The 27737-nt window shown below is 35.4% G+C and overlaps 1 protein-coding gene across 1 annotated transcript in view; it reads right to left on the bottom strand.

Moving 5' to 3' along the window:
• Positions 1–2921: 2921 nt before the first annotated feature.
• MNAT1 (MNAT1 component of CDK activating kinase) overlaps positions 2922–27737 on the bottom strand; it is a 167865-nt gene continuing 143049 nt past the window's right edge. The window contains exon 8 of the mRNA XM_006185722.3: positions 2922–3382. Coding sequence (XP_006185784.1) covers positions 3262–3382 — 121 coding nt within the window. The 3' untranslated portion in view covers positions 2922–3261. The remainder of the gene's footprint in view (positions 3383–27737) is intronic.

Below are 27737 nucleotides of genomic sequence, written 5' to 3'. Positions count from 1 at the left end.
TTTATTTACTGTCTCTGGCTGCTTTCATGGTGTAATAGCAGAGTTGAGTAGTTGGAACACAGATGGATTATGATTCTTCTCACTTCATACTGCTACTCAACTCAGCACACTACAAATCAGTGACACAGTTAAAACTCAGCAGCATTTGAGTGCTGTGTATATCACCAAGCTGTAACACTTTATTATTACCAGTGTATATCCATCATTCCAAAACAAGTGGACGTCCAATGTGCTTTCAAGACACAGTAGAGTATGAATTTTTCTGATGCTGAATTTTCTGATGACAGAGCATCCCTACCTAAGCTAAACTACAATATTCTTTGACATTTCCAAAAGAAGTACTCATCACAGTATTTCCAACTCACAGGCAAGCAACTGTAAGAGAAATTAGAAATTTAAACTGGAAAAACAGCAGAATTACATGTGAAGAATCACAAAAAATGAAAATGAGACTACAGTGAAAGTAAGTCTCCAACTGACTTGTAAGCCAATCAAGGAAAACCATTTACTGATGGGTAAGTTAATTTGTTTGAAAGCAGCAGTCTAAGAAATGTGTTCAGAGAAAGCAAACTTGTTTAAGGCTGTTGGCCTTTTGCAAGGACAGTCACTCAAAAGAGTTGAGAACATTGGGAGCAACATCAATAGTCAGAAAGGTAAATGAATCCGAGTGGTTCTTTACTCTTGAGTTGATAGATGTTACTAATACTGCTCAGTTCTTTTCTATTTGAGGCGTCAGTGCTGAGTTTGAAGTTAATTGAAGAATTAGCCTCTGTGAATACTCTGCATGGAACAACTACTGGTAAATAGTTTCAAACAAGTTGAGAAAAATAATTCTGTAAAACCTGAAGTGGAATCTGATGTGTTATAACTGATAGTAAAAAAAAAAAGTGAGGTAGAAAAAGATCTAATTGGAGAAATTTACAAAGCTTATGAAAATGCAAGGTGTTTAAAACCTATAGCTATTCATTATATTATTCACCAGCAAGTACCCTGCAGCAAATATTTGAATCTGTTATGTGTTACTGAACCAGTAGTGTCCATGGTAAACTTCATTTGCTTTCATGGACTTAACCACCCTCAAAGTCCTTGAATTTTGTCAGAAATTGAAGCTGAATTTCCTGACTTGCTTAGCCTAAGTTTGATTTGCTTAGCATTTGTAAAGTTTGACTGCAATTTTTTGGGTTTAGGGCAAGACTGAAATTTTTCTTAAGAACCAACCTTAAAACACTTCTAGAATACTGGATGTCTTTGGAAATTAAAGAGTTGATAATACTTCTTAACGATTTCAATCTACAATTACAAGGCAAACGTAACTTTAATGTGAAACATACTACAGTAGTCATTTCAACAACTGACATTTGAATCAGAATATCCTGTTACACATTTCTCAAGCTATCAAAAATTAAAACGAAACAAGATTTCCATTCTCACACAAATTAGCAGTGGATACATTTCCTGAGTTCAGCATTTTGGGAATCTTGGTGCAAATGCAAAGAAAACTTACATATTTCTAAATCTATTTAATTACAATTGAACTTCCATCTAATCTTCAATTGGAAGAGACTGAGTTATTGTAATGACATGCTAAAAGGCAAATACCAAGGGATTAATAAGAGTTTTACAAATACCTCCAAAGTGATGTATATGCTCAGTTAAAATCACATGCTTCTAGACTGTTACCAAATTTGGCAGGATCTGTGTGAAGATTTTACGTAAGATATACATCTTTTTAAGATGAAATACATAAAATTTCATTACAGATAACCAGTAATTGGTGATCATTTACAATTCATTTTGATGATGGGAAACAATCCCAATTAAAAGGAAATTTATTTCCCCTCAAAAGTACTACAAAGAAGGTAATTTTATTTTGAATTTTGTTAATTAAAAAAATTGTGCCAATTTATTTTATCTCTTCTTTACCTACATAATGGCCTCACTTTTGCCTCTTAGTCCATAAAGCCTAGAATATTACTCTCTGGTCCTACAGAAAAAGTTCGAGGACCCTGATCTAAATCATTAATTACAAACTCTATATGATCTTGGTCTACTCAATTATTTGATGCCTTCGTTTTCTAATTATCAAAGATAGTTAGAAGTATTGTAAAGATGAAGATGTACTCCTGAAATTAATAGCTGCCTAGTCAAATAAGATGGCGCTGTTACATATGGATATTCCACCCTAATGTAACCACAAATCTTTTTCACATAACTTTCCACTCATAAAACTAACATCTGTTGTAATGGAGACTTGATAGGAAATCCCTTAATTTCCTTGAGAAACTATGTCCCATACCCAGCGGTCTAGGTAACAGACTCGTACAAGGTTGAGATGCTACAAATATCCATCTTATCCACATCCAAACTCTTTAAGCAACATTCTGGGTATAATAAAGCTTTTGAAGTTTCAACAGAAACTACATCAGGGTCTGCAATTTACTCATAGGGAAATTTCATTTAAAATGTATTCATTCCAGTCTCCAAGGTTTCATCATAAAATGAGCTCACATTTGAGGTGAAAGGTGCCTTTTAAGTATTAAATTTTATTAACTTACTTCTTTGAATTTGTCATTAAAGCAGGTTAATACTCTGCTCTGGTTTATCCTAAGCAAGGCTCACAGCTGGGAACTATAACACATTGATCAAGTTTTGTCTCACTCTCCACTGCTCAAAACAGGCACTGAGTCCTTAATATTGAGAGAGTGACATTATCACAGGTCAGGTTTTACTTGCCACAACCTGCTAGTAGAAGAAAATATATCCACTTGTCTGGCCTAGTATTAAGAAGACATTGGGGAAAAAATGGGACATTTTATGAGAAGAAATAATAGACTTGGGTATTAACACTAAATGTCGTATTCAAAATGGCATTTTTAAATGTGTTCAAGTAAAACACTGTAATAAGAGAAAAACCACAAAACTTAATATAAAGTCTAGCTTTATTTTTAAAAAGATTTTACAAGTCTGTCAACCTCAAACATACACAGGCGAATTATTCATATCTTCCATCAGATGAGGCTTACAGCTTCAATCCCTCTCAGAAAAAATAAGTAAAAAATAAATCTTTTTCACAAATATTTATCCACTATATTACTCAGCTTAGTTCTGAAATTTTCTCTCTATAAATACTTTAACACAGCTGCTAGTGGTAGTACTGTTGCTGTGCAGCTGCATATGGCTATAATTTTACAAGTCTGCTTTACTTTTGCTAGCTCCCTGGTTCGGCTCCAAGGTCCAAATCTTATAGAGGAGAAATAAAGGTTAACTGGGCTGCCAGAAAAGCCCACTGAATGCATCCTGTAGTGCTCTGTGACAAGCAAGAGAAGAAGTATAGCCTCCAGCAAGGTCCTGTGGAGAGGCAGCTCTGACATGGTTTAAATACCTAAAACAAAACAAAGAGTGCAGCATTGATATACAAAGCACTTATAAATTGTTAACACTTTAAAAAGCAATAGTAAAACTGATTCAAATATTAAAGAGGAATCCCAAGACCGAAATGTTCAGATTTAATAAATGCATTATTACCTTTTAAAACTTTAAATTATAAAGCAAATTACATTAAGATCTAAAAACAGCTCTGAAGGAGGTTTCAAAAATAATACTTGCTATTAAAATGTCCCTTATTCCCAGTTTTCAGAACTAATTAGTTTTGTTGGCTGTTGCTTGGGTACCTAACTGCCGCTCCTTCCTGGCATACTCTTAATAAATAAACACACATCATAATACTATTGTATTACTAATATTTTTACATAAATATTGAATATTTTACATAAATATGTTCTGAAAAAAATACCTAAGCAAATGAAAAAGGGGAGATAACATACTAGTTATTTCAAAATTACTTCAATATTACAAAAATATATTGTCTCCCTCCTTACAGGAAAGGAAACCTTAGAACACATGTCCAAGAAATCTCTGAGACTGAGCGTGAGTTTAAAAGAAGGTCCCAATGAGTAAATACAGAAGAGCCTTTTGAACCGATCTCAAGACTGTAACAGACACTATTTTTCTTTAATTACACATGTTATTTAGCAATTAAAACTTTCTACCTTGATAAAAGTACACAAACAAGCCTTAAAAAAATGGGACAATCTTAGCCAAAGAGGGGCAACTTGCTGGCATGACTACCAACACTGCTGGAAAACAAATATTTCCAGCTTTGCTTTAATGCCTAGTTTAAGAAACCACATTGTTTCTTCAGGCCTCAGGAAGTAAAGGAGCTTCACTTGCCTTAGAATTACGGGCATGGCAAATGAATAAATCAGGTACCAGAACATTTTAATAACTTGGAAACTTTTCTACTCATTCATTCAGACTTCCTGTGTGTCAAAGTCTTGATGCATGAGCAACTTATTATTTCTAACATAATAACAAGTCTGTTTTTCATTTGTATCCATGTTTAATAAGCTTGTGTGATTAAAAAATATATGGCAATATAAGGCCAAATAGAAAAAGTGGTCAAGGTAAGACACAGCATAAGCTCCTGGAATTGGCTGTAATTTATTCATATTGCCACAAATCAAGGTGTTAACTCAATTCTTTGCTTTTCTGCCAAGGGTAAAAGGGGAAAGTGAAAGGAGAAAGGAAATTAATATTTATTGAGCAACGATCTCCAAACTTTTTTGACAGTATATTTATAGCAGTAAAAATATTTGAGCAAGCATCTCCAACATTTGTATACTTACATACATAAAGTATTAATATATTATATATTACTATATAGTATATAAATATACAGATAATATATTAAGATAGTAAGTATATTATAAAATACATATAACTTAAAACACTTAAAGGATGAGATTAAAATATTTAAATAAAAGTCCACTATCTTCTCCCTGCATACCGTGGTGGGACGCATCCCACTCCAGAGACTACTGTTATATAGTCACTGTCAAACTCTGGATAAAACTTTGGGTCCTACAGGATTTAAATAAGGATTCACCAAACCTACCACTTGGCCATAAAGGTATCTGCTTATTACCTCCCAGGATACAATAAAATGTTAAGACTCTGATGCATGAGAAGTGAGGTAAGTGTTAAATCACCTCAGAAAGTCTAAAAATCACACTGTAACAGCATAAAATCAGTTTCTCTTCACTGAGAATTCAGTAACTATCACACAAAGAATAATATTTTTACAGGTATTGTGGACATGAAATGTTCTATTCCTGATAAAGCTTCCAGCTAATATTTATCCATACCCTAGATAATGTTGTATCACCCTTTTTCCTTTCCTCAGACCCTTAAAAGCACAGTCTTAGCTCCAATGTCTGTTTACTCATGGCAAAATTCAAGTGCCACAGTAGAATATGTCAATCTTACGAAGCCAACTATCATAAATGAGAACTGGTTTTCATAACTGTAATACAAACCACTGTGCATGTCGCTGTTTTGATTCATCGCATTTTGGTACAGTTTGCTTCTGGGAAAGTTGAGTCATACCATCTCTGGCTTGGCAATTCAAGCATAAACTTGCAGTGTACATACAGCTTTTTATATGTTATCCTGAGAAACCTGAAACAGCTGCACTGCTGGCAGGAAAACACAGGACCACCAGTAAAATATCCAAAACAGTTGCATCTTTTAATTTATGACTCTGCACTGTTCCCATAAAGAGTATATAAAACAGTTCAACTTTTTATATGTAAAATGTAATAAACAGTCATACTCATTGATGTCATAAATGTGTTTTTAAAAGTTTACTTTAAATGATTAATTAGTGTTTGAAAATAGTATTTCTTGAACACAGTTATAATCCAGAGCAATGAGCAAATATTTTAAAATTTGAGTTATTAATGCTAAGTTGTAGATTCTCACTGCCAAAATCAAGTCCAATAAAATTTCTCTGCACAGCATTGGAAAAAAATGCATTTCCTTTCTAGCAATCATTTATATTAAACATATCTGTGAGTATGATTCTTTAAAGACCTGCTTATTTACATTGCTGTTTTTGATCTCTAGGGCTGCACAAAACAGTTACTGTTAAATATTTCAACCTATTTTCACCATGGAGACTTATATTAATTTCAATTTTAAAAAATAAAACAGTCCATTCTTATTATTCAACTGTGGGCTTTTATTTTCTAGGTATCTTAATGTTCTTAAACCCTCTAATTATTGTGGTACACCGAAGTATTTTAAAGGATCTGCAACATTGAAACCACACAATGAGAATTTAGTGTTTTGCCTCCTTTTTCACATTAATCCACATCTGTGTTGTTTTAATTCTTTCATGACCATTACAAGTACATCTCTGAATAGGATTCCTGGGGTTTCTGGCAGAGGTCAGTATCATTTCATGTACACCTTTATACAACAGAATGAGGAAGAAGCCTTAGCCAAATTTATTTCCAAAAGTCAAGCTCAGTTGGATTTTGGAGCCTGGAGGTAATTGCTCTGACTATTTAGCCAATCCCAGGACAGTATTTCTGTTTTTCATGGGTTTATTTTAAATACCTGTAAATCTTATAAGCAGAAACCAGGAAAGAAAAAAAGAGGTTTGTTTATTTTGGTACCTATACCTTATTTTTACTGAAAGCAGACTAAACTCAAAGATTTTAAAATCATACCTTTGATTATTTTCTTAAATAAGGCTAAAAAAATGTATGTTTTCAAAGGCATGTCTAAGATAATTCCTGTACAAAGGGCATCTTGTGCCCCAATTTATACGGCATCTAAAGGTGCCTTCCTTTGCCATAACCCATCAAAATCCCTTTCAAACAGACTTTGGAGAATGGAGAGGAAAAGGAGGCAATGGATCCTGAGGGGGGAGTAAGAGAGGATTAAGCATTAGAAAACCACACTTGAAAGTTTGTTCCTGAACTTTGATTTCCTACACCATCATTTTCTTCTGTTACATTTAGCAGCTTTTGCTCCTAAAGAAGGTGGTATAATTTGCACTTAGCTTCCGAAAGACTTCATTTTCTCAGTTCTTTAACATAAGAGAGTTCCTCTGAGATTACTCTTTTACTATTTCCCTTCCTTTAAAAGCCCTATATTGACCATATGGCTGAAGTCTTGGACTCAGCTCATTTTAGTGCTATTCAACAATGCTTTGAGTTCTCAGCTAGGGGCAGAGGGCAGAGGCTGTCACTAAGAACGAAGAGACAGCACTCTTCCCCTCCAGTCATAACCTCCTCATGAAAACTCCTGAAATGCTTTGACTCCAGGGAATCAAAGAATCTCGGAATTTAAATTGAAATAAAACTGTGAAGTTCATATTCATTTCCTTCACCTCAAATTACTGAGCCCTATGGAGAGTTTAAAAAAAACAAAACAGTCCAACTTTTTAACTCCATTGAATTATAAACTTGGACTGCTTCAAACTAAGAACAGGAGTGAACTCTAGAGACTAAGTAAGACTTTCTTTTTACAAGGTGGACCATTTTTTAAAGTCTGCATTTAAAGCCATCATGCATTAAAAAGACCAATTCCAAGTAGTTCTGTCTCCCAGGCTACAAAATTCAAATCTAAGTACCATTAGGAGAGATCAGCCAGCAGATCTCAGCTGTCATGACCAAGGGATCTTGTAAGGAATTCAGCCAAAGCTATAATTTACCTTAACAACCTAAAGTCTATCACAATGAGATTTAAAAACAATTAGAGTAATAATGTTCTCAGACAATTATCACTAAAATACAGAAACATTCTGAAAACTGAGGTTAGTGCTCAGGTGTCCTAATCGAATCACAATGTCAGAATAACAAACTGTCCACAGAGGAAAACTGATGACCACCTATTCTAAGATAAATGGGGAAAGCACAAGTCAGAATTACTGTCCATAATTCTGAGGACAACTTGGTCATTAAAACACATGGCTTCATGAACTCCAGCCAAAAACATAACAAACATCCACAGTCATGATGCTACTCCTCACTCTATTATCTAGCTAGCAAGTGAGGACACAAGTGGAATAAACTAATTATTAAAGCTGATTTCAGATTTATACTAATATACCTGGGAATAAAGGGACCAATTATTCTGGACATTAAGACCACTGGAACACCAAAAGTCAGATTTGGAAATTAAAAGCCACATGGTGCCCAGTGAGAAATGGTTACAGATTGCTAAAATTAGTCTTTCTGAATTATAATGGAAGTAAACTGTACAATTTATTGCTATCAAAGAACACACTAGGTATTTTAGGTCAAGGTAGCTATTACTAAAAGTTAATGTAACTACATAGTGAAAGGAATACTTCCTTGGTTTTAGTGTGAACCACTGAACACACAGATTATAGCCACTTGAGTATAACATATTCTATGAACAATATTCTTGGTAATTCTGGTTATCTCAACTAACAGACCTGTAAGGATAGATCCCATCTATATAATACAGACAAATAAGAGGAATATCTCAGGAATCAGATACTATGAGATAAAATTGAATAAAGCCATGAAAACATAATAAACAATAGCCAAATAGATCAATGATTTTTTTCTAAATCTTAAAATATACTTCTCAAAATCAGATGTTTATCTCAGCAACAAGTATTTTTATTTAATTTTTAATTTGTTTAGTTGAAGTATAGTCAGTTTACAATTTTGTGTCAATTTCTGATGTACAGCATGATGTTTGAGTCATACATACAGATACATATATTCCTTTTCATATTCTTTTTCATTATAGGTTACTAAAAGATATTGAATATACTTCCCTGTGCTATACAGTAGAAACTTGTTGTTTATCTATTTTATATATAGTAGTTAGTATCTGCAAATCTTGAACTCCCAATTTACCCTTCCCACCCCTTTCCCACCCTGGTAATTATGTTTGTTTTCTATTTCTGTGAGTCTGTTTCTGTTTTGTAAGTTCACTTGTGTCTTTTTTTTTTTTAAGATTCTACATGTAACTGATATTATTTTTTCTCTCTCTTTCTTGCTTACTTCATTTAGTATGATGATCTCCAGATCCATCCATGTTGCTGCAAATGGCATTATTTTATTCTTTGTGATGGCTGAGTAGTATTCCACTGTATGTATGTATGTATGTATGTATGTATGTATGTGTGTATATAGATAGGTAGGTAGGTAGGTAGGTAGATAGATAGATAGATAGATAGATAGATAGATAGATAGATAGATAATCACAGCTGCTTTATCCAGTCATCTGTCAATTGACATTTAGGTTGCTTCCATGTCTTGGCTATTGTAGATAGTGCTGCCATGAACACTGGGGTACGTGTACCTTTTTGAATTGGAGTTCCCTCCAGATAAATGCCCAAAAAGGTGGGATTGATGGATCATATGGTAAGTCTATTTTTAGTTTTTTGAGGGATCTCCATACTGTTTTCCACAATGACTGCACCAAACTACATTCCCACCAGCACCCTCTTTTCTCCACACCCTCTCCAGCATTTATCATTTGTGGTCTTTTGAATGATGGCCATTCTGACTGGTGTGAGGTGATACCTTATTGTAGTTTTGATTTGCATTTCTCTGATAATTGGCAATACTGAGCATTTTTTTCATGTGCCTCTTAGCCATCTGTATGTCTTCATTGGAGAATTGCTTGTTTAGGTCTTCTGCCCATTTTTGCATTGGGTTTTTTTGTTGTTGTTGTTATTAAGTTGTATGAGCTGTTTATATATTCTGGAAATTAAACCTTTGTCAGTTGCATCATTTGCAAATATTTTCTCCCATTCCATAAGTTGTTATTTTGTTTTGCTTATGGCTTCCTTTGCTGTGCAAAAGCTTATAAGTTTGATTAGGTCCCATTTAAAAAATTTTTGCTTTTATATCTATTGCCTAGGTAGCTGCCCTAGGAGAACATTGCAAAGATTTATGTCAGAGAATGTTTTACCTATGTTTTCTTCTAGGAGGCTTATAGTGTCTCATGTTTAAGTCTTTGATTTATTTTTGTATATGGTTTGAGGGAGTGTTCTAACTTCATTGATTTACATGCAGCTGTCCAGCTTTCTCAATATCCCTTGCTGAAGACACTGTCTTTTCTCCATTGTATATTCTTGCCTCCTTTGTTGAAGATTAATTGGCCATAGTTGTGTAGGTTTATCTCTGGGCTCTCTATTCTATTCCATTGATCCATATGTCTATTTTTGTGCCAATACCATGCTGTTTTGATTACTGCAGCTTTGTAGTATTGTCTGAAGTCTGGGAGGGTTATGCCTTCAGCTTTGTTCTTTTTCTTCAGTATTAGTTTCGCAATTCTGGGTCTTCTGTGATTCCATATAAATTTTAGGATTATTTGTTCTAGTTCTGTGAAAAATGTCTGGGGTAATGTGATAGGGATCACATTAAATCTGTAGCTTTCTTTGGGCAGTATGACTATTTTAACAATATTAATTCTTCCACGCCAAGAGCATGGGATATCTTTCCAATTCTTCAAATCATCTTTAATTTCCTTAATCAATGTTTTGTAGTTCTCTGCATATAAGTCCTTCAGCTTCTTGGTCAAGTTTTTTTTTTTTTTTTCTTTTTTGAAGAGCGGATGTGATTTTAAAAGGGACTGTTTCTTTACTTTCCTTTTCTGATATTTCATTGTTAGTGTCAAGAAACACAACTGATTTCTGTATGTTAATCTTGTATCCTGCTACCTTCAGCAACAATTATTATTATGTTTGGCTAAAGTCAGTATTGTTCTTATATGTTTGATGAGGTTAAGCAGAAAATGGTATAAATAATGATTTTACTTATGATTCTTAAAACATTGATACTCATTCCTGTGAATTTATTAAAGATAATAACCAGGGGACAGACAGGAAGGCAACATTTCATGAAAAATCTAAAAACAGCAAATTCTATCAGTAATATAAAAATTACAAATCATATGTAGATTTTCTATATCCCAGTGAGGGGCAAGTGCCACTTCTGTGGTGGAAATAAAATAGATATTATAAAAATAAATATCCTAGTTTCTGAATTTCTTTAATAAAGTTCCTAAAAAAATCTAGTGTCCATTCTGGTTTGTCTAATGTAATTTTTAAAGGTGAATTCCATGCTAGTAACAGATAACAAGTGTGCCAGAAGTTTCATCATATCTTTATAAAAGCAAGATGAGTAATTTTTTCCCCAGTGTGGGGCAGGCAAAATATAGAAATTCCGTATGTATGCAACTCATTCATTCTTCAAAAAATAGAAAGAAATTACTGAGTATCTAGCATTCGTCAGATATTGAAGCAACTCTGAGAATAAAACAGACAGAAAAGACTCCATGTTCTCACGGAGCTTGTAATTCAGCAGAAAAAAAAAAGATGTTAAATAATAAATATCAGGAAAGAGAAGGTCAGGGCTCTATGGGTGTGGATAACATGGGAAGCCAACATGAACAAGTTCAGAAAAGGTCTACCTAAGGACAGTTGGCTTAGATCCAAAGGATGAGGAAGAGTTAGTTAGCAAGGCAAGACGAGTAGAGCAAGGATCCAGCAGAGGAAAGAATGTATGTGAAACAGCAAGGAGCCACAGCACATATTAACAATATGGGGAAAGGGTTACTCTAGCTCAGGATGAGGCTAGAGATGTAGGCAGAAAGTATCCAAAAGAAGGCCTTATAGGTAATGTTGAGAACTGTAAATTTTATCCAAAGGGAAATGGGAAGCCACTGAACAGTTGTTAGAAACCTGATAAGTTAAATAGGCTACTTTGACCGCATGAATGGATTGGAAGCAGAAGTTGATTATGGAGACACTCCTTATAGAATGTATCTCTAGTCCAGGCTTGAGACAATGGTGCCTGGATTTAGGGTGATAGTAGTGGAAATAAAGGAAAGTATTAGTTTAAGAGATTTAAGTACCAGCTGAATATGGGTGAAGGGGAAGGGAAGGAGAAAGCATTGTCAAGGTCAACTTCCAACTATCTAGTCACGTGCAACAGGAAAGATGCCCTCACAGAGAGAACGGAAAACTGGAGAAGGAGAAGCAATTTGCTGTGGGACAGGAGAGAAGGGAAAGATTGTAAGTTTAATTTTAGACTTTAGTCTGAAGCTATTATAGAAGAAATACATGAGGTGAGACACAGAGTGGTAGCTGGATATATGGGCCAAGTGCTAAGAAGAAAATTATGGAATGAAGATAATTTGGGAGTTATCAGTATTTAGATGGTATCTGAAACCATATGAGTAGAAGCTTAATATTTAGGGAGAGGAGACAGAATGAGAAGAGAGAAGAGACTAATGTAGAGGCCTAGAGAACTACAACATACAATCATAGGACAAAAGAAGCCGTGGTGGTTAATTTTATGTGTCAACTTAACATTACGTTGAAAGGGCCCCAAGATGCCCAGATATCTGGTTAATCATTACTTCAGGGTGTGTCTGAGTGTTTGTGAGGGTGCTTCTGGATAAGATTAGCATTTGAATTAATGAAAACAGATGGCCTTCTCCAACATGGGCAGGTTTTATCCAATCTGTTGAGGGCCTGAGATTATAAAAAAAAAGTAGAGGAGAGTTGAATTCATTCTACCTTAAAATATATTTAATTATAAAATATGTTACATTCATATTATTTTTTCTACTGTTTTAGCAGAATCCCTCCTGGTTTCCATGCAAGGTCAATACATTAATTTGGGATTAATAGATACATACCACTATATATAAAATAGATAAACAACAAGGACCTACTGCCTAGCACAGGGAACTATATTCAGTATCTTGTAATAATCTATAATGGAAAATAATCTGAACAAGGATATATATGTAACTGAATCACTTTGCTGTACACCTGAAACATTGTAAATCAACTTTACTTCAATTTAAAAACCAGTGAGAAAAGTTAGTAAAATCAGATTTATTTGCAAAGAACCATTTGAAGATTACTTAGCAGGCCTAAGTATCGATCAGTGGATCTATTAAAGCAGCAAAAACAATGAAATCAATTAAGTGAGACTTCAGCCAAAGCCCTGATAATCTCGAATTTTTTGACATGATAATGATGTAAATTTCTATTTCTTTAACAGAATGAAACATACTGAGCTCTCTGGAGCTCATAATAAGGTAAACAGCCTAGATGGAGAAACCAAATTCAATTCTTCTCCCCATCCAATGGTAGTTCATTAAGTACCCTCCTAAGTTTGCAGGAGGAAAACTCTTGCCACTGGTGTGGTTTTCTGCTGATTGCAGACCCTAAACTAAATATAAATAACCTCAGTCTCCCCTCGTAACATTTTTCCCTTTCCCCTGTACCACTTAAAAACATAGACACTATGTTTTAGTAGAAAGGACAAAAGATTTCAGAAGCAGATACATTTGGGTCTGAATTCCTCACTGGACAATTAACATTATGATTTGGAAAGTCCTTTTATTCTTCAAACTTCAGTTTCCTTTTCTGTAAAATGGAGACAACAATATACCTCACAGTATTTTTCAGAAGATTAAACAAAAATATATATACATAAAGTGTCTGGCAGAGAAGAGACATTCAATAAAGATAGTGTCCCTGTCCAACCTACATATTCTCTTTGACACTATTAATACAAAGCATGTTTTCAAAAGGAATAGGTCTTCCATAGCGCAGATTTCCAGAGTGCTTCACCACCTGCTAATTAGCATGTACTTCTCCTTTCTAACTCTGTGACCTTCCTATGTACTCCCATATCTATTCCAACAATAATTTTGTCCTCTCTCTTTCGCCCTTTCATTATACCCCAATTATGAAGTTCCAAGTAGAGGGTTTTTTTTTTTAATTAGACAAAAGATAACAAGTATTCCTGCTTATTAATCATAGGGTAATAGAGTAACCGAAGAATGTCAATACCTACAAAAGACAAAAATTTATATACATACATATACAACATATGTAATACATTTTTATATACACAAATATATATGTGCAGATCTGTATTCATAAATCCTCTGCACCCTAGTGCATTTCAAAAGTCAAACTGTTACATTATTTCCACCTCACTATCTTGCCTTCCTCTTGTTCTTCATACTTGTATTGTGACTCCCAACTCCCTGAACTGACCATTTCCCTGGCATTGTCCTCCTCAACATCTTCCTCTACTCTCTCTAAATCTGGAGGCAGCTTGCAGCTATGAAATGCTCTTAGCCTCTGGCTTCCATAAAAATGCCTGTGACTTGGACCACACTCCTACTGCTTTGACACGATTCCCAAAATTTCTCTTCTTCTACCTGCTTCCTAACTTACTGGTTTTCTTTTTGGTTTACTTCCTCTTCTCCTATTCTTGACTCCATCTCTGAAATGTATAACTGCATTTACCACCTCTGTTCTACTAAACTGTACAATTCTATCTTTTGCCCTTCTTTCTCTTTGAGTGGTCCTTTGCACTTGGGTGTCCTACTGGCACTACAAATTTATTATTTCCATAACTGAACTCATCTTCCTTTATGAACCTACCCCTCTGTCTGTGTCTCTTATTTCTCTTAATAGTTTCAACATACTCCTAATGTCATTTTGGAATCCTCTTTCTCCTGCATACCAACGAGAAAACTACATCACAGTATCTCTCTACAAACATCTATTTACCTCTCACATCATCTTCATTGCCACTATTATTACTAATTTCAGCTCTTTATTACCTCTTTCATGATAATAGTCTGTTAACCTAGCTGCCTATTTCCAGTATGCTCTCTCCATTCCAACCTACTCATGCTTACAAAGTCAATCTTCCTAGGGCAAAGTTCTGCATCACTATCACACAAACAAACGTTTACTGGTCCCCTGCTGCATGCAGAATAAAGTTGAAATTCTTTAGCCTACCATTCTAGGCCTAATGTACTTAATTCTAACTCACCTTTCCAAACATGTTTCCCATTAATCATCTCTACGTACCCTGAACTTTAAGCCAGAGCCAACCATGAGGTTTTCAGTTATTCTTTATGAAAGCCTCATTAACTACTCACTCCATACCTTTGTTCAGGCTGTTTCATTATCTGGGAATGCCCTCACTATTACCTATCTTCCAAAGCCATGGCTCAAACGTTAACCGTTCAATTCTGAATAGAGACATGAGAAGCTTCTTTATGCAACACAGAAACGTTATAAATACTATAACAAACAAAAATAATATAATAAACAACTAAGCTTAAAAGCAAGAAAACTCTCAAGTGCCAGAAATTATAGAGGAACTCAAAGTCAGAGCATGAACAGAGGCTGAAGTTCAGGAAAGTGCTGAGTACCAGTGATTCAACACCCATAGAGGGAGAAGACACAGACTGTAGTCCTGTCAGAGGTAGGAAGCTGGAACTGGGCTTGGCTCCCTGCATATAATCTGGATGTACAAAAATGCTGTGTCTCATTTGTAAAATAACTGGTAGGAAATTCTGCTCCTTGGCCTGGGGACAGTCACAAGAAAGTCTAGGGGCTGGGCAGATAAGAAATTATACATAAGAAATCTTAATAGCCAAGCCTACTTCACCACCAGGAAATTAAGAATAACAACTGGCCCAGATTCAGTGAAGCCAAAAGGAGCTTGGCAGAAGCGAATGTGAATCTCAACATTAGTCTGCCTTCACAATACAGGGCTCATGGGAAAGCAATTCCCACTAAAAAGGGTTCACAGTTTAAAAAAATGAAATGAGCCTGACTTATAAGACACAACCAACCAATGGCAGGACTAACACTCAGATGCAGAGGTAAGAGAATCTGAAAGAAATGTTAAAAGAACTATATTTCATATCAAAAGAGATGAAGAAAGAAATATATACCATTAGGTAAGAAAAAACAATACAAAAAGAACAGACATTTTCTTTAAGAAAAAATTCCAACAGCAATAATTGGAACAAAAACCTCAATGGACAGGTTAAGCAGTTAATTATCCACAGACAGAGAGAAAATTAGTACCCTGGAAGACACGTGTGGAAAACACAAAGAATTTAGCAGGGCTTTAAAAAAAAGACGGAAAAATGTGAAAGAAGTACTAAAGGGGGATATTTCAGCAAGATGGAAATTAAATTTCAATGGGAAGAGCAGGATACAAGGAACAGAGATGAGCCAAAAACATCACCACCACCACAAAATGGCAACAAAAATATCAAGGATAATATAAGAAGTCTAAAGTTAAGCATTCTAAGGCCTTTATTATGTTCAGAAGGAGGAGAGATGTTACATTTAGACTTCTAAAGATAACATTTGTTAATTCTGGGAGGTGGAATTATAATATTTCTTTATTAGATTATTCTCTGTACTTCTCTTTGTTTGAAATACTTAACGTTTTTAGATGCCACTTTCTCTGGATTGCCCAGGTAGAATTACTTCTTTCCTCCTCTGAATTTGCACAGCACTTTATCTATACCTTTTGTGTATCATAGCTTTTTACAAATGTTATATATTTCCTGTTAGATAAGTTTCTTGATAGCAAGGTAAGTATCTATCCATTAAACAGCCACCACTATAAAAAAGAAATCACCCTAACCTGTAAGTAGGGAGTATAGAAATTAAATAAAAATTTTTGTTAAAGAATGGCCATGATAATATTTGCCAAATAAAAATATATAGGACATGAAATGAGTTATCACCACATGTGGAGCTGTGGAGGAAGACAGCAGAGGTTTGAATGGAAGACAGGCTGTGTGTATCAGCCACTTAGGAAGACAAGAAGGTTTCCTGGAAATTAGAAGACATCTATAATAATGACAGAGATGGGCATAATGTATAGCATAGAATGACACTATTTAAAAGATAAATATTCATCTTTTCTTAAATAGGTATATTTGAAAATTGTTTTGAGGTTTTATCCTGCTCTGCCTCATAAGCTGAACTCTCAACTTGTTAACCAATTTTATACTCAAAGATACATGCTATAACAGAGTATAGCTATAAATGCAAAGAAAAACAAAAAATTCAAACAGAACTAGACACACCCAAAGCTAGATATTTTGTAAGGTATTTATTTTTCCATTCAAAGCACCTTCTTAAAAGCTCTATTTTATACACTGGACTCTGAATCATGTCAATAACTTAGATAAATCTCTAAAGCAAACAATAACAAGCAAAGACAAAGTCAAGTGGATAAAGTAACTGATGTTTTTTCTTAATTATGGAAAATTCTACTTTCCAGCAAGTAAAAACAGGTTCAAAAAATATCTACTCAGGGGACCAGTGACTATATAAGCAGTAAAATCTGAAAAAGCTCCAAGAGTTCTGATTTAATGCATAAAAATTTTAAGTTTTTAAGAAGCATTTTTAATACTTAAGCCCACAGAAAACCTGCACTCTCTTCCAAAACCAAAACCACAGCATCACTCTGGGAAAAAAATAATCTATCCCCATTACCATAAGTAATGTGCTAATGTAATCAATTTTTACCAAAATGGAAGCTTTTCTGGAATAGAATGCTTTAATAGACTAGTCAGTTAGTGGGTTAAATACCATTTGGGCCAAAAACTTCATGTGTAAAGAAAATATTTTCCTCTTATTTAAAAAATTATAGCATTATTTTCAGGATTCTGATTTGCTTCCAGACTACATTTTTTAGCAATGTGTTATAACTCTGCACATGCTGGTATAATATTTTAAATAAAAACACATTTTAATCAGCTACATATGACTTGGTTTGAAAATTGTAAGTTTTAAAAGTTTAACTTTACAAAATCTGTTTCAATACATTATAAAAGTTCTTTACAATTAAATACGTAGATTTCTTATTTCAGTACTTTAAAAGATTAAAGATAAAGCCATATTGTTTTCTTCAATTACCTTTTGGAAGAAAATTTATTTTTACCTGTCATTCCGAAGTTCATAAAATAAGCCAGACAACATTCTCATTTCTAGATCATGCTTTGGGTTAGACCTACCACAATGAGTCAGCAAAAAGTGAAAAACAAGCAAATCCAAAGTAAAATTATTCATGGTATATTTTGTTCCTAATTGGCCTCCATTTGTAAAAACTAATGTTTTACGGAACTAAAGATAGAATAATTTTATTTGAAATTATATAAAATAAATACCAGGGGGAATCCAACCCATCCATTAAAGATACACTTAATATCAATCCTGCATGTAGTTACTGAAAATAAATTTTAAATATTTTGTAAAATAATAGGAATAGTGAGTAAAGACAGCATAGATGGCACAGTAAGGGAAGCAACACAGAATCCTAAAACTGAAAGGGAACACTAGAAATCCTAGCCACCAGGAGGCAGGTACCAGCTGTAGGACCTCCCAGAGCCCTGCAGCCAGACACCCAGGGACCTGGCCATGCCCATCAGTGGGCTAGCAAAGCCCCAGGATTCCCAAGGCAGCACAGTCAGCTGTGCCACAACATAGCCACACCCACCAACAACTGGCAGCCTCCACACAAGGCAGGGCCTTGTACCCAACCGGGCGGGGGCAAGTCCTATCTACCAGTAGTCAACTATCAACTATCAGCTATCAACTGTAGTCAACCCCTCCTCAACAGCAGGGCCTGTGCAGCTCACATATGGGGGAACTCCTAGAGCACAAAGCTCTGGTGATTAGAGGGGAGGATGCTGTTGAGTCCCATAGGACATCATCTGCATAAGACCACTTCTCCAAGATCAGGAAACATAACCAACCCACCTAATACATAGAAACAAAAACAGAGAATGAGGCAAAATGAGACGACAGAGGAATATATTTTTTTTTCCCTAGGAACAGATTTTTTTTAATATTGAAAAATAAAATCAACCTCCCCCTAAACAAACAAAAAATCAGATTAAATGAAGTTTAGAGTGAACAAACCCAGCAAACATCTGTACGTGCAATTAAATACCGTGTCTGTTACATACACAAGCGTTCTTGGGAGTGGAGGGAGGCCCAAGTTTTAACTCTGTGGGGCTTGGGGAGACAAGATGGGGTAAAGAGAAAGGGGAAATCATTTCATTTTTCTTAATTCTGTCTATATAAGTATATTCATAAAGACCAAAAATGAAAAGGGAGCTTGGGACAGCAAGGAAATAGGAAAACCAGAGGAATATGTTCTGAAAGAAGGAACAAGGTAAAACCCCAGAAGAACTACACAGAGTAGAGAAAAGCAATCTATCCAATAAAGAGTTCAAGGTAATGATCATAAAGATGCTCAATAAACTGCAGAGAAAATGGATGAAAACAGTGAGAGGTTTAACAAAGAATTAGAAAATATAAAGAAGAACCAAACAGAGCTGAAGGATACAGTAACTAAAATAAAAAATTTACAAGAAGGAACCAATAGTAGATTAAATGATAAAGAGGAGTGGATCAGTGAACTGGACGGCAGAGTAGTGGAAATCACTCAAGCTGAACAGAAAAAAGAATAAATAATGAGGACAGTTTAAGAGACAAACAGGACAATATCAAGCATTCTAATATTGGCATTATAGCAGTGCCAGGAGAAGAGAGAGAGAGAAAGGAGCAGAGAATTTATCTGAAGAAATAATAGCTGAAAACTTCCTTACCCTGGGAAAGGAAACAAGCATACAACTCCAAGAAGCACAGAGATTCCCAAACAAGTTCAAACCAAAGAGATTCACACCAAGACACACTGTAATCAAAATGGCAAAAAATAAAATAAAATAAAGATAAAGAAAGAGTACTAAAAGCAGCAACACAAAAGGAACTAATTATAAACAAAGGAACTCCCACAAGACTACCAGCTGACGTTTCAGCAAAAAAATCTGCAGTCCAGAGGGAGTAGCACAATGCATTTAAAGTGATGAAAGAGAAAAATCTACAATCAACAATACTCTACCTGTCAAGACTATCATTCAAATTATAAGGAGAAATAAAGAGTTTTACAGATACACAAAAAAAGGCAAAAGAGCTCAGTACCACTTAACCAGCTTTACAAGAAATGTTAAAGGGACTCTTCTAAGTGGGAAAGAAAAGACCTCAACTAGAAATACAAAAATTACAAAAGGAGCAGATTGAGATCAAGATGGTGAAATAAGAGGACGTGGAACTCACCTCCCCTCACAAAGAGATCTCTATATGGAACAATTCTCACTGAAAACTAACTGGAGACTGGCAGACTCTTCTACAACCAAGGCTGCAAGAAAGATGCACACAGAATCAGGTAGGAAGAGAAGAAGAGAGATCAGGTTGGGACCTGTGCTCCTAGAAGGGGACACAGAAGAAGAGGGGGAGCTTCTCTGTGGAATAAGCAGATTGAGCCACATATTGAGCTTCCCAGCCCTGGGGTCCAACACCAGGAAGACAAGTCCCTTTATCTCAGGAGAAATCTAGTGGGACCAAGAAGAGGGCTTTAAGAAATCTAGACTCCACTCATGAAGAACACAATACATGCTTATTCTTGAAACAAGGCAGAGAAAGCAATTGAAACTGCATCAGACTCTGGCCCATTCCCGGCAACCAGCCTGGCACAAGCCCAAACCTGAGCTGAGCACCTACTTAGGCCCTGCTTGCTTCACAGCACAGCTCCACATTAAAGCAAGGGCGTAGTGCTCAGCTGTGAGGGACTGTGTCAGCCTGGGGCCAGGGAGGCTTCTGAACAGGGTGAGGAGAGCCAGTCATTACTGGGCTTATGTAGGCAGTGCATCAAGCAGTCGCAGGCCCTTCCTCCAGCTGGGACTGCCACAGCCTGCACCCAGACATATGCTGACTGCTCATGCCCATGCTGAGGGCCTATAACTGCTCGGAATCACAGCTCCACACAAGGGCAAAAGCTTCAGAGACCAAGGGGAGTATTTGGTTGTGACGAACAAAGGCGGCTCGCACCCTGAACAGCATCTGAATAAAGCAGGGGCAGTCATTACTGGCATTCATTAAGGCAGTGCCTCCCAAGTGGTCCTGGGCTCTGACTGTGGCCAGGGGTGCCACAGCCTGTGCACAGACCGACATTGAGTGCCTGCAGTGGCTCTTCATGTTCCAGCACTGCTCCCCTCTGGGACAAGGGTGCTGGTGGTGGGAAGGGGAGAGCACACACAAAGAAGAAATGGAGCCAGCTTGGACCCAACCCTCAGAGCTTCTGCTCCAGCAACTCAGAAACTGAACCTGCTCCCCAATAGTATGTTGTTGGCCACTGAACACAGAAGAAGCCCCCAATCATACTTGGCTCTGACTCTAGCCCCTCCATTTCCGGCCCCATCTCCTACCAAGGTTATAGATGCCAACACATCCTGGAGAAAGATATAACTCGAGTTCACATCAGATCCAGTTCTCCCACCAAAGCCAATGGGGACACTCAGACTATATAGGGATGCTTCCACCCAAGGACACCCCTTCAAGACTGCTAGAGGTAACTATTTCACCTAATTTCATAAGAAGAGAAAGTTAAGCAAAATGAGAAGACAGAGGCATTTGTTTCAATCAAAAGAAGAGAAAACTCCTGAAAATTACAAAAGGAAAAATCTTACCAGTTAAAGTAAATAAACTGTAAGATCAACCATGTATAAAGCTAGTAGGAAGATTAAATGACCAAGCAGTAAAATCACCTATATCCATAATAAGTTGTTAAGCAATATATAAAACAAAGATGTAAAATATGACATCAAAAACATTATAGATGTAGGGGAGTAAAAATTCAGGGTTTTAGAATATGCTGGAACTTAAAAGATCATCATATATACAGATGCCAACAGCCACACAAAGAGATCATCAGCATCACTAATTATCAGGGAACTGCAAATCAAAACCACAAAGAAATATCACCTCACACCTGTCAAAACGGCTATTATCAAAAAGGCAACTAATATCAAGTATTGGTGAGGATGTGGAGAAAAGGGAACGCTCATGTACTATTAGTGGAAATGTAAATTGGTACAGCCACTATGGAAAAGAGTATGCAGGTTCCTCAAAAAATTAAAAATAGAACTATCATACAATCCAGCAATTCCACTCCTGGGTATTTATTCAAAGAAAATGAAAATACTAATTTGAAAAGATAGATGCTCCCATATGTTCACTGCATATGAACAATATTCAATTGCACATTTACAATAGCCAAGATAACAGAAGCACCTAAGTGCCCATCAGTAGATGAAGGAATTAAAAAGACATGATGTGATAGATAGCTAGACAGCTAGATAGCTAGACTGACAGATATAAACAGACAGATCAATGGAATATTAATCATTAAATAGAATGAAATCTTGCCATTGCAACAACATGGATGGCCCTAGACGGTATCACGCTAATTGAAGTAAGTCAAAGACAAGTACCGTATGATTTCACTTATATGTGGAATCTAAAAAACAAAACAAATGAACTACCATAGATACAGAGAACAAACAGGTGGTTGCCAGAGGGAAGAGAGGGGTGGAGATGAGGAAATAGGCAAGGGAAATTAAGAGGTACAAGTTTCCAGTTACAAAATAAACAAATCACAGGTAAGAAATGTTCAATATAGAGAATACATTCAATAATAATGTAATATCTTTGTATGGTAAATGATGGTAACTAGATTTATCATGGTGATTATTCTGTAATGTATAGAAATACTGAATCACTATTTTGTACACCAGGAACTAACATAATGCTGTAGGTCAATTATACTTTCAATTAAAAAAAATTCGCAACATAAGTTAAGGTAAAAGAAATTTAAAGTGACAATGATGCTTTTTATATGCTTGTGGCATTTATTCTGCTGAAGTTATTAAAGCTTAGAGCTTTGAGACATTTATATTTGATAGATGTGTTAAGAAATTGGACTTCTTTAAAAAAAAAAAAGGTTGCTGGGCCCCATCCCACCTCCAAGTTCCCAAATGATGCTAGTCTGGGGAACACTGAACCAGGGTGATGTCCAGCTTTCTGGTTAGAAACCTAGGTGGATTTAGTACTACTGCCATGCTTGCTTACCTCTGTATTCCAGTACCTACAGCTTGGTACATAATATGAATTCAATAAATACTTTGTGAACAAATGAAGTGGGAAAAAAAGAAAAACCAGACACAGCAGGGTACACTCAGATAACTTCAGAACTTTAATCTTCTTGCAAAGAATCTATTTATGCAATAAATGTATCTTATGGGAGTAATTTATTTTATTTATTTACTTTTAGAGGAGATACTGGGGATCAAACCCAGCTAAGCACACGCTCTACCACTTGAGCTATATACCCTCCCCTAAATAAACATATCTTGAACACTTAACTATGTACCAGTATTATGCTAGTTGCTAAATGAGAAGACAGTCCCTGTTCCCAAGGAGTTCAAAGTCTAGCGTGAAGAAAAAGACAATTTTTAAATACAAGAGAACTGGAGACCTGGAGAAGTCAGGAGACTGTTTGCAGAAAACATAATGCATAAGTTGATATATAAGGGGCAATAATCATTTGCCAGGTAGATAAAGAGGTAAGGAGGATATAATGGAGAAGAATTTACAATGGCTGGAGGCCTGAGAGAACACAGTGTATTCTAAGTGTCAAATCTGAAGGCCCTTGTAGGCCTTGAATATTTTTTTAATTAGATAATGAGGACACATAAAAATGTTAGTAGGTGAGCAGTACTGAACTGAATTTTAGAAATCTTTATATAAAAAAGACAGGAGAAAGAGAAAGTGAAAAGGGAGACAAAGTACATGATTATAAGCACCTCCAGGGGCTCTGACCCTAAGGATCTTAACTGTCTTAATTATATGTGAGACAGAAGCAAGAACTCTTTAACAACTCCCAAATCTCAGGCATAGAAGACTGGCTGGGCAAGGAGGTTTCACCACATTAGGATGCACAATAGTTAGAACAGGTTTCACAAAGAAGGTAAGTTCCATTTAGGGGCATCAGCAACTAAGTTACGTGTCATGTATATAGTTAGAAAAATAGAAAGGTTTAGAATCCAGTTGGAAATCTGAGTTTGAAACAAAATAAATACAGGCTTGAGAATTAGTACCAATCACTGTATCTTTTTAACTGGTTTTCCCAGAGCCCTTGTGTTCTGAGTAAGTGCCTTTAAGGGCACAGGGAGGGCAGAATGGGGAGGAGGGCCAAGCCTGACCTGTCACCCCCAATCTAATGAGCAGTTGCATTTTTATCTGTTTTATATTTTGGGGTCCTAGTAAGTTTTTTTTAACTATTCAGTTTCTTTAAAAAGTTTGAAAATATGTTATAATCTAGCTTTAGAATCAAATAGATTTGTGTTATATACTGACCATTAGTAGTGAACTCAGGAAAGTTATGTGGCTGTTCAGAGTTGCTATAAGTTATCCAGAACAATATACAAGAAGTTCCCAAGACAGAGCCCAGCACACAGTAGGTACTCAACAGTGAATGAGACCAAAGGTAAAGGAAAGATCTTACACAATAACAACTTCAGCAGCAGAAGAAGAGATGGCCAAAAAGATTTAGAAGAAGTCAGAGAGAAAGAAAGAAAACTAAAAGGAAATAGTGTGACAAAGCAAAGGAAAAACACAGTTTGGGGAAAATGAGAGTAGTTTAGCAGAGAAGTAAAACAAGATGAGGACTAAAAGATAACTTACCAAACTTTGTAATTGGGAATGACGAATAGTAAAATCAGATTCTAAGTATAAGCCAAATTGCACTAGATTTAGGGAATGAATCAGAAATAAGGGGATGGAAATAGCAAGCATTAAACTTCTTTCAATAGTTTGTTGTTGAATATGGGAGAAAGGGCAGTAGTTAGAGGAAGATTCAGGATTTATGAAGTGAGTACGTTGTATCAAGATGAAAATTTGAACATGTTCATGTGATAAATTAAAGTTCCAATGGAGAAAAGAAGTTCTGAAAAAGGAGTGGAGACCAACTTGATGGTGTAATATTCCTGCGTTTAAAGGCAAAGCAGACCACAGAGCTCAGGTGGCAGGACTGGCCTCAGGTACAGGATAGGGCCCTTTGTCTCTAAGGATGGAAAGGAGGAGTTTATAATGGGTGCAAACACAGAGAAGTTTATGGTTGGTGTGTGGCTTTTGAAGGAAAAAGCTCATACCTACATTTTCTGGGCAGTGGGTTGAAAGATTAGCTGCTGAGTGTGAAAGAGAGAGGGTAGATGTGAGAGATTTGGGAAAAGCCATTGTAGGAAGAGAGAAGTCAACCATGGACATGTGCAAAATAACTACTTAGTAGCATCAGGTTGTATGAATTTCTCCAGCTGAACTCAGCAGAAGTAATCTAATAATAATTAATAATATTAAAAAGTATTTCCAATTACTCTTTGTACATAAATGTCATATACTGAAGCAAATTAATTAAAGCACTAAAAATAATCATGTGATCTTGATTCATAAAGAATACAGTAGCACTTATAAAGGAATTTTAGAAAGTGTCCCAATTGCCTATGTCCTCTTTGTCTTGTGGTTACAGAGAAGAATGATGAAAGATTTACTCACCCATAGGTATGAACCTATATTATATGAAGTTTCTCTTGTAAGAAATCCATTTTCTACTTAAATTTATTCCGAATAAAAACAAAAAATATATATTGCTAGAATTCTGAATAAAAATTGTCTAACTGGTACAGACACTGGAAAACAATATAGATGTTCTTCAAAAAATTAAAAATAGAACTACCATATGATCCAGCAATTCTAATCCTGGGTATACATCTGAAAAGATGAAAACACTAATTTGAAAATATATATGCACCCCAATATTCACAGCAGTATTGTTTACAATAGCCAAGATACAGAAGCAACATACCGGCCCCCCCCCGAAATATTACTCAGCCATAAAAAGAATGAAATTTTGATATCTGTGACAACATGGATGGTCCTGGAAGGTATCAAGCTTAGTGAAATAAGTCAGACAGAGAAAGACAAATACTGTATGTTTTCACTTATATGTGGAATCTAAAAAAAAAAAAAAATGAATATAACAAAACAGAAACAGACTCAACAGATGCAGAGAACAAACTAATGGTTACCAGAGGTGAGAGGGGTAGGAGGAAGGGCAAGATAGGTGAAAGACATTAAAAGGTACAAAATACTAGGTATAAAATAAGTCACAAGGATGTAATGCAAAGCACAGGGAATATAGCCAATATTTTATAACTTTACATGCAGTATCTATAAAAATATTGAATCACTATGCTATACATCTGAAACAAATATAAGTCAACTATATATTAATTTTTTAAAAATCTTCTTTTTCCTGGAAAACAGCTCTAAACACAGGTCAAAGTACCTGACTCCTCTCTTACACAGTAAGTTTTTCACGATACATTACAGACTCAGAAGATGGATTTTAAAAAAAAGAAAGTGCTACTTATGTCTCAGAAAACATTTCTGAACACAGTGGGAGGCTACAGTTTTGGAAATATCCTTACTCCTAAAGAAGTTTATCTTGAACAAAATAGTACACTGCTGAGACTTCTGAGTGAAAAGCACTTGTGCCTGAATAATGACAGTAAGTGATACTGAGCAGCTTTGAAACTCTGATTCATGTCTTCACATTAGCTGCTTAATTGCACTGACTGAATGTTTCATTAGCTGACCAAATACTTATGTTATTGGCTTTGGGAAACTGTTATAATCATATTTACAGTAAGAATTTTCTAAACATTTATTTCCTCACAGTGATAAAGACTTAACATTCAATAGCTATGTTTTCATGAAAACTCCTTGAATTCTCATTATTTATTTTTCTACGAATAGTTAAGACAATAAAACGGTTCTCAGTACAAGCCAGAAAACTAGAGATAACTTCTAACAGAAAATTATTAGTTCTAGAAACCAAAACTGAAATGTATGGCTTACCAGAACTTGGATAATCTGTAATGTTGTAATTCTTATAAAAGTTTGTAATTCTTAAGGAATCAGGAGGAAATTAGCTTTTATGTTGGTATAAATCAATATACCCGGCAAACTTAAAAAAACGGTCACATGGTAGCTAACTGAGGCAAACATTTTAGATAATACCTAAACAAGAAACCAAAGCTCTCACATTTAATATTTTAAAAATAGCATAGCATGCTCAAACCAACATTTCCCACATAATGGAAAAGTCTGTCAATGTGTTACAGGTGAATATACATGATACACAAATATTTAATTAACTATATAGCATAGGTGAGGGGAGTCCTGTAAGAGGATAGCAAATCACTTAACATAAATATGTTGATAAGGATGTTTTAACATTGCCAAATGATAACAGACAGTACATTAAGTACAACTTAAAAGGAATGTAAGAAACATATTTTTTCCATAAAGTATAATATAACTTTAATTTGTACACAAGGAATCTTAAATAACAAAAAGCAGTAATATACCATGAGGCAGCAAAGCTGATTTTATACAAATATGTCTACAGCCCATTTCTTCATTCCTATTATATTTTCCTCTTAAGAGGATAATACTTTCAAATGGTTGACAGAGTGTCCTTGGGTCTTGTATTAGGAAAATGGAAATTTACACAAGTATAAAGAAAACAGAAGATTAAGATAAATCTCTAAGACACATAAAATGGAGTACAGATTTTTAATTAGCTTATGTTTTAATACTCTAGGTAATTGGCAATGCCTAAATTCAGATTTGATTATATAAGATTAAAAGAAGTTTATTAATGTGAATTTTCCCCTAGTTGCTTCCTTTTCTTTCTTTGCTCAAGGGCATTTTAGTCTGCAGTGATATAAAAAATATGTATGTTCTGCTGTAACTATAATTTGCTGACAAAATACGTAGAACAGAGAATAGATTCACAGAGCTCCCAGTTTAACTTATTTCTACTTAATGGTTCTTGATGACTCATAGTTCAATGACAAGAAGAAAATAAGCATTGATAAGGTTCCATATCAACAGATTATATAATTAGATTAACTTTACAAAAATACTTTCATGTTCATTTTCTTCTTTGATCTTCATAAGAACCTAGTGAGGGAGGAAACAGGAGAGGAAAGGAGAGTATCCTCAATTTATAAAGAGCAATTCAAAAGTCAGGGAAGTTAAATTTGCCCAAGGTAACAGACACTGTCACCTCTGCCTA

Source organism: Camelus ferus, chromosome 6 (assembly GCF_009834535.1).
Source record: "Camelus ferus isolate YT-003-E chromosome 6, BCGSAC_Cfer_1.0, whole genome shotgun sequence".
In the NCBI taxonomy this organism is placed as follows: Eukaryota; Metazoa; Chordata; class Mammalia; order Artiodactyla; family Camelidae; genus Camelus; species Camelus ferus.
The sequence above is the reverse complement of the archived record's forward strand: the minus strand, read 5'-3'. Positions and strand labels throughout refer to the sequence as shown.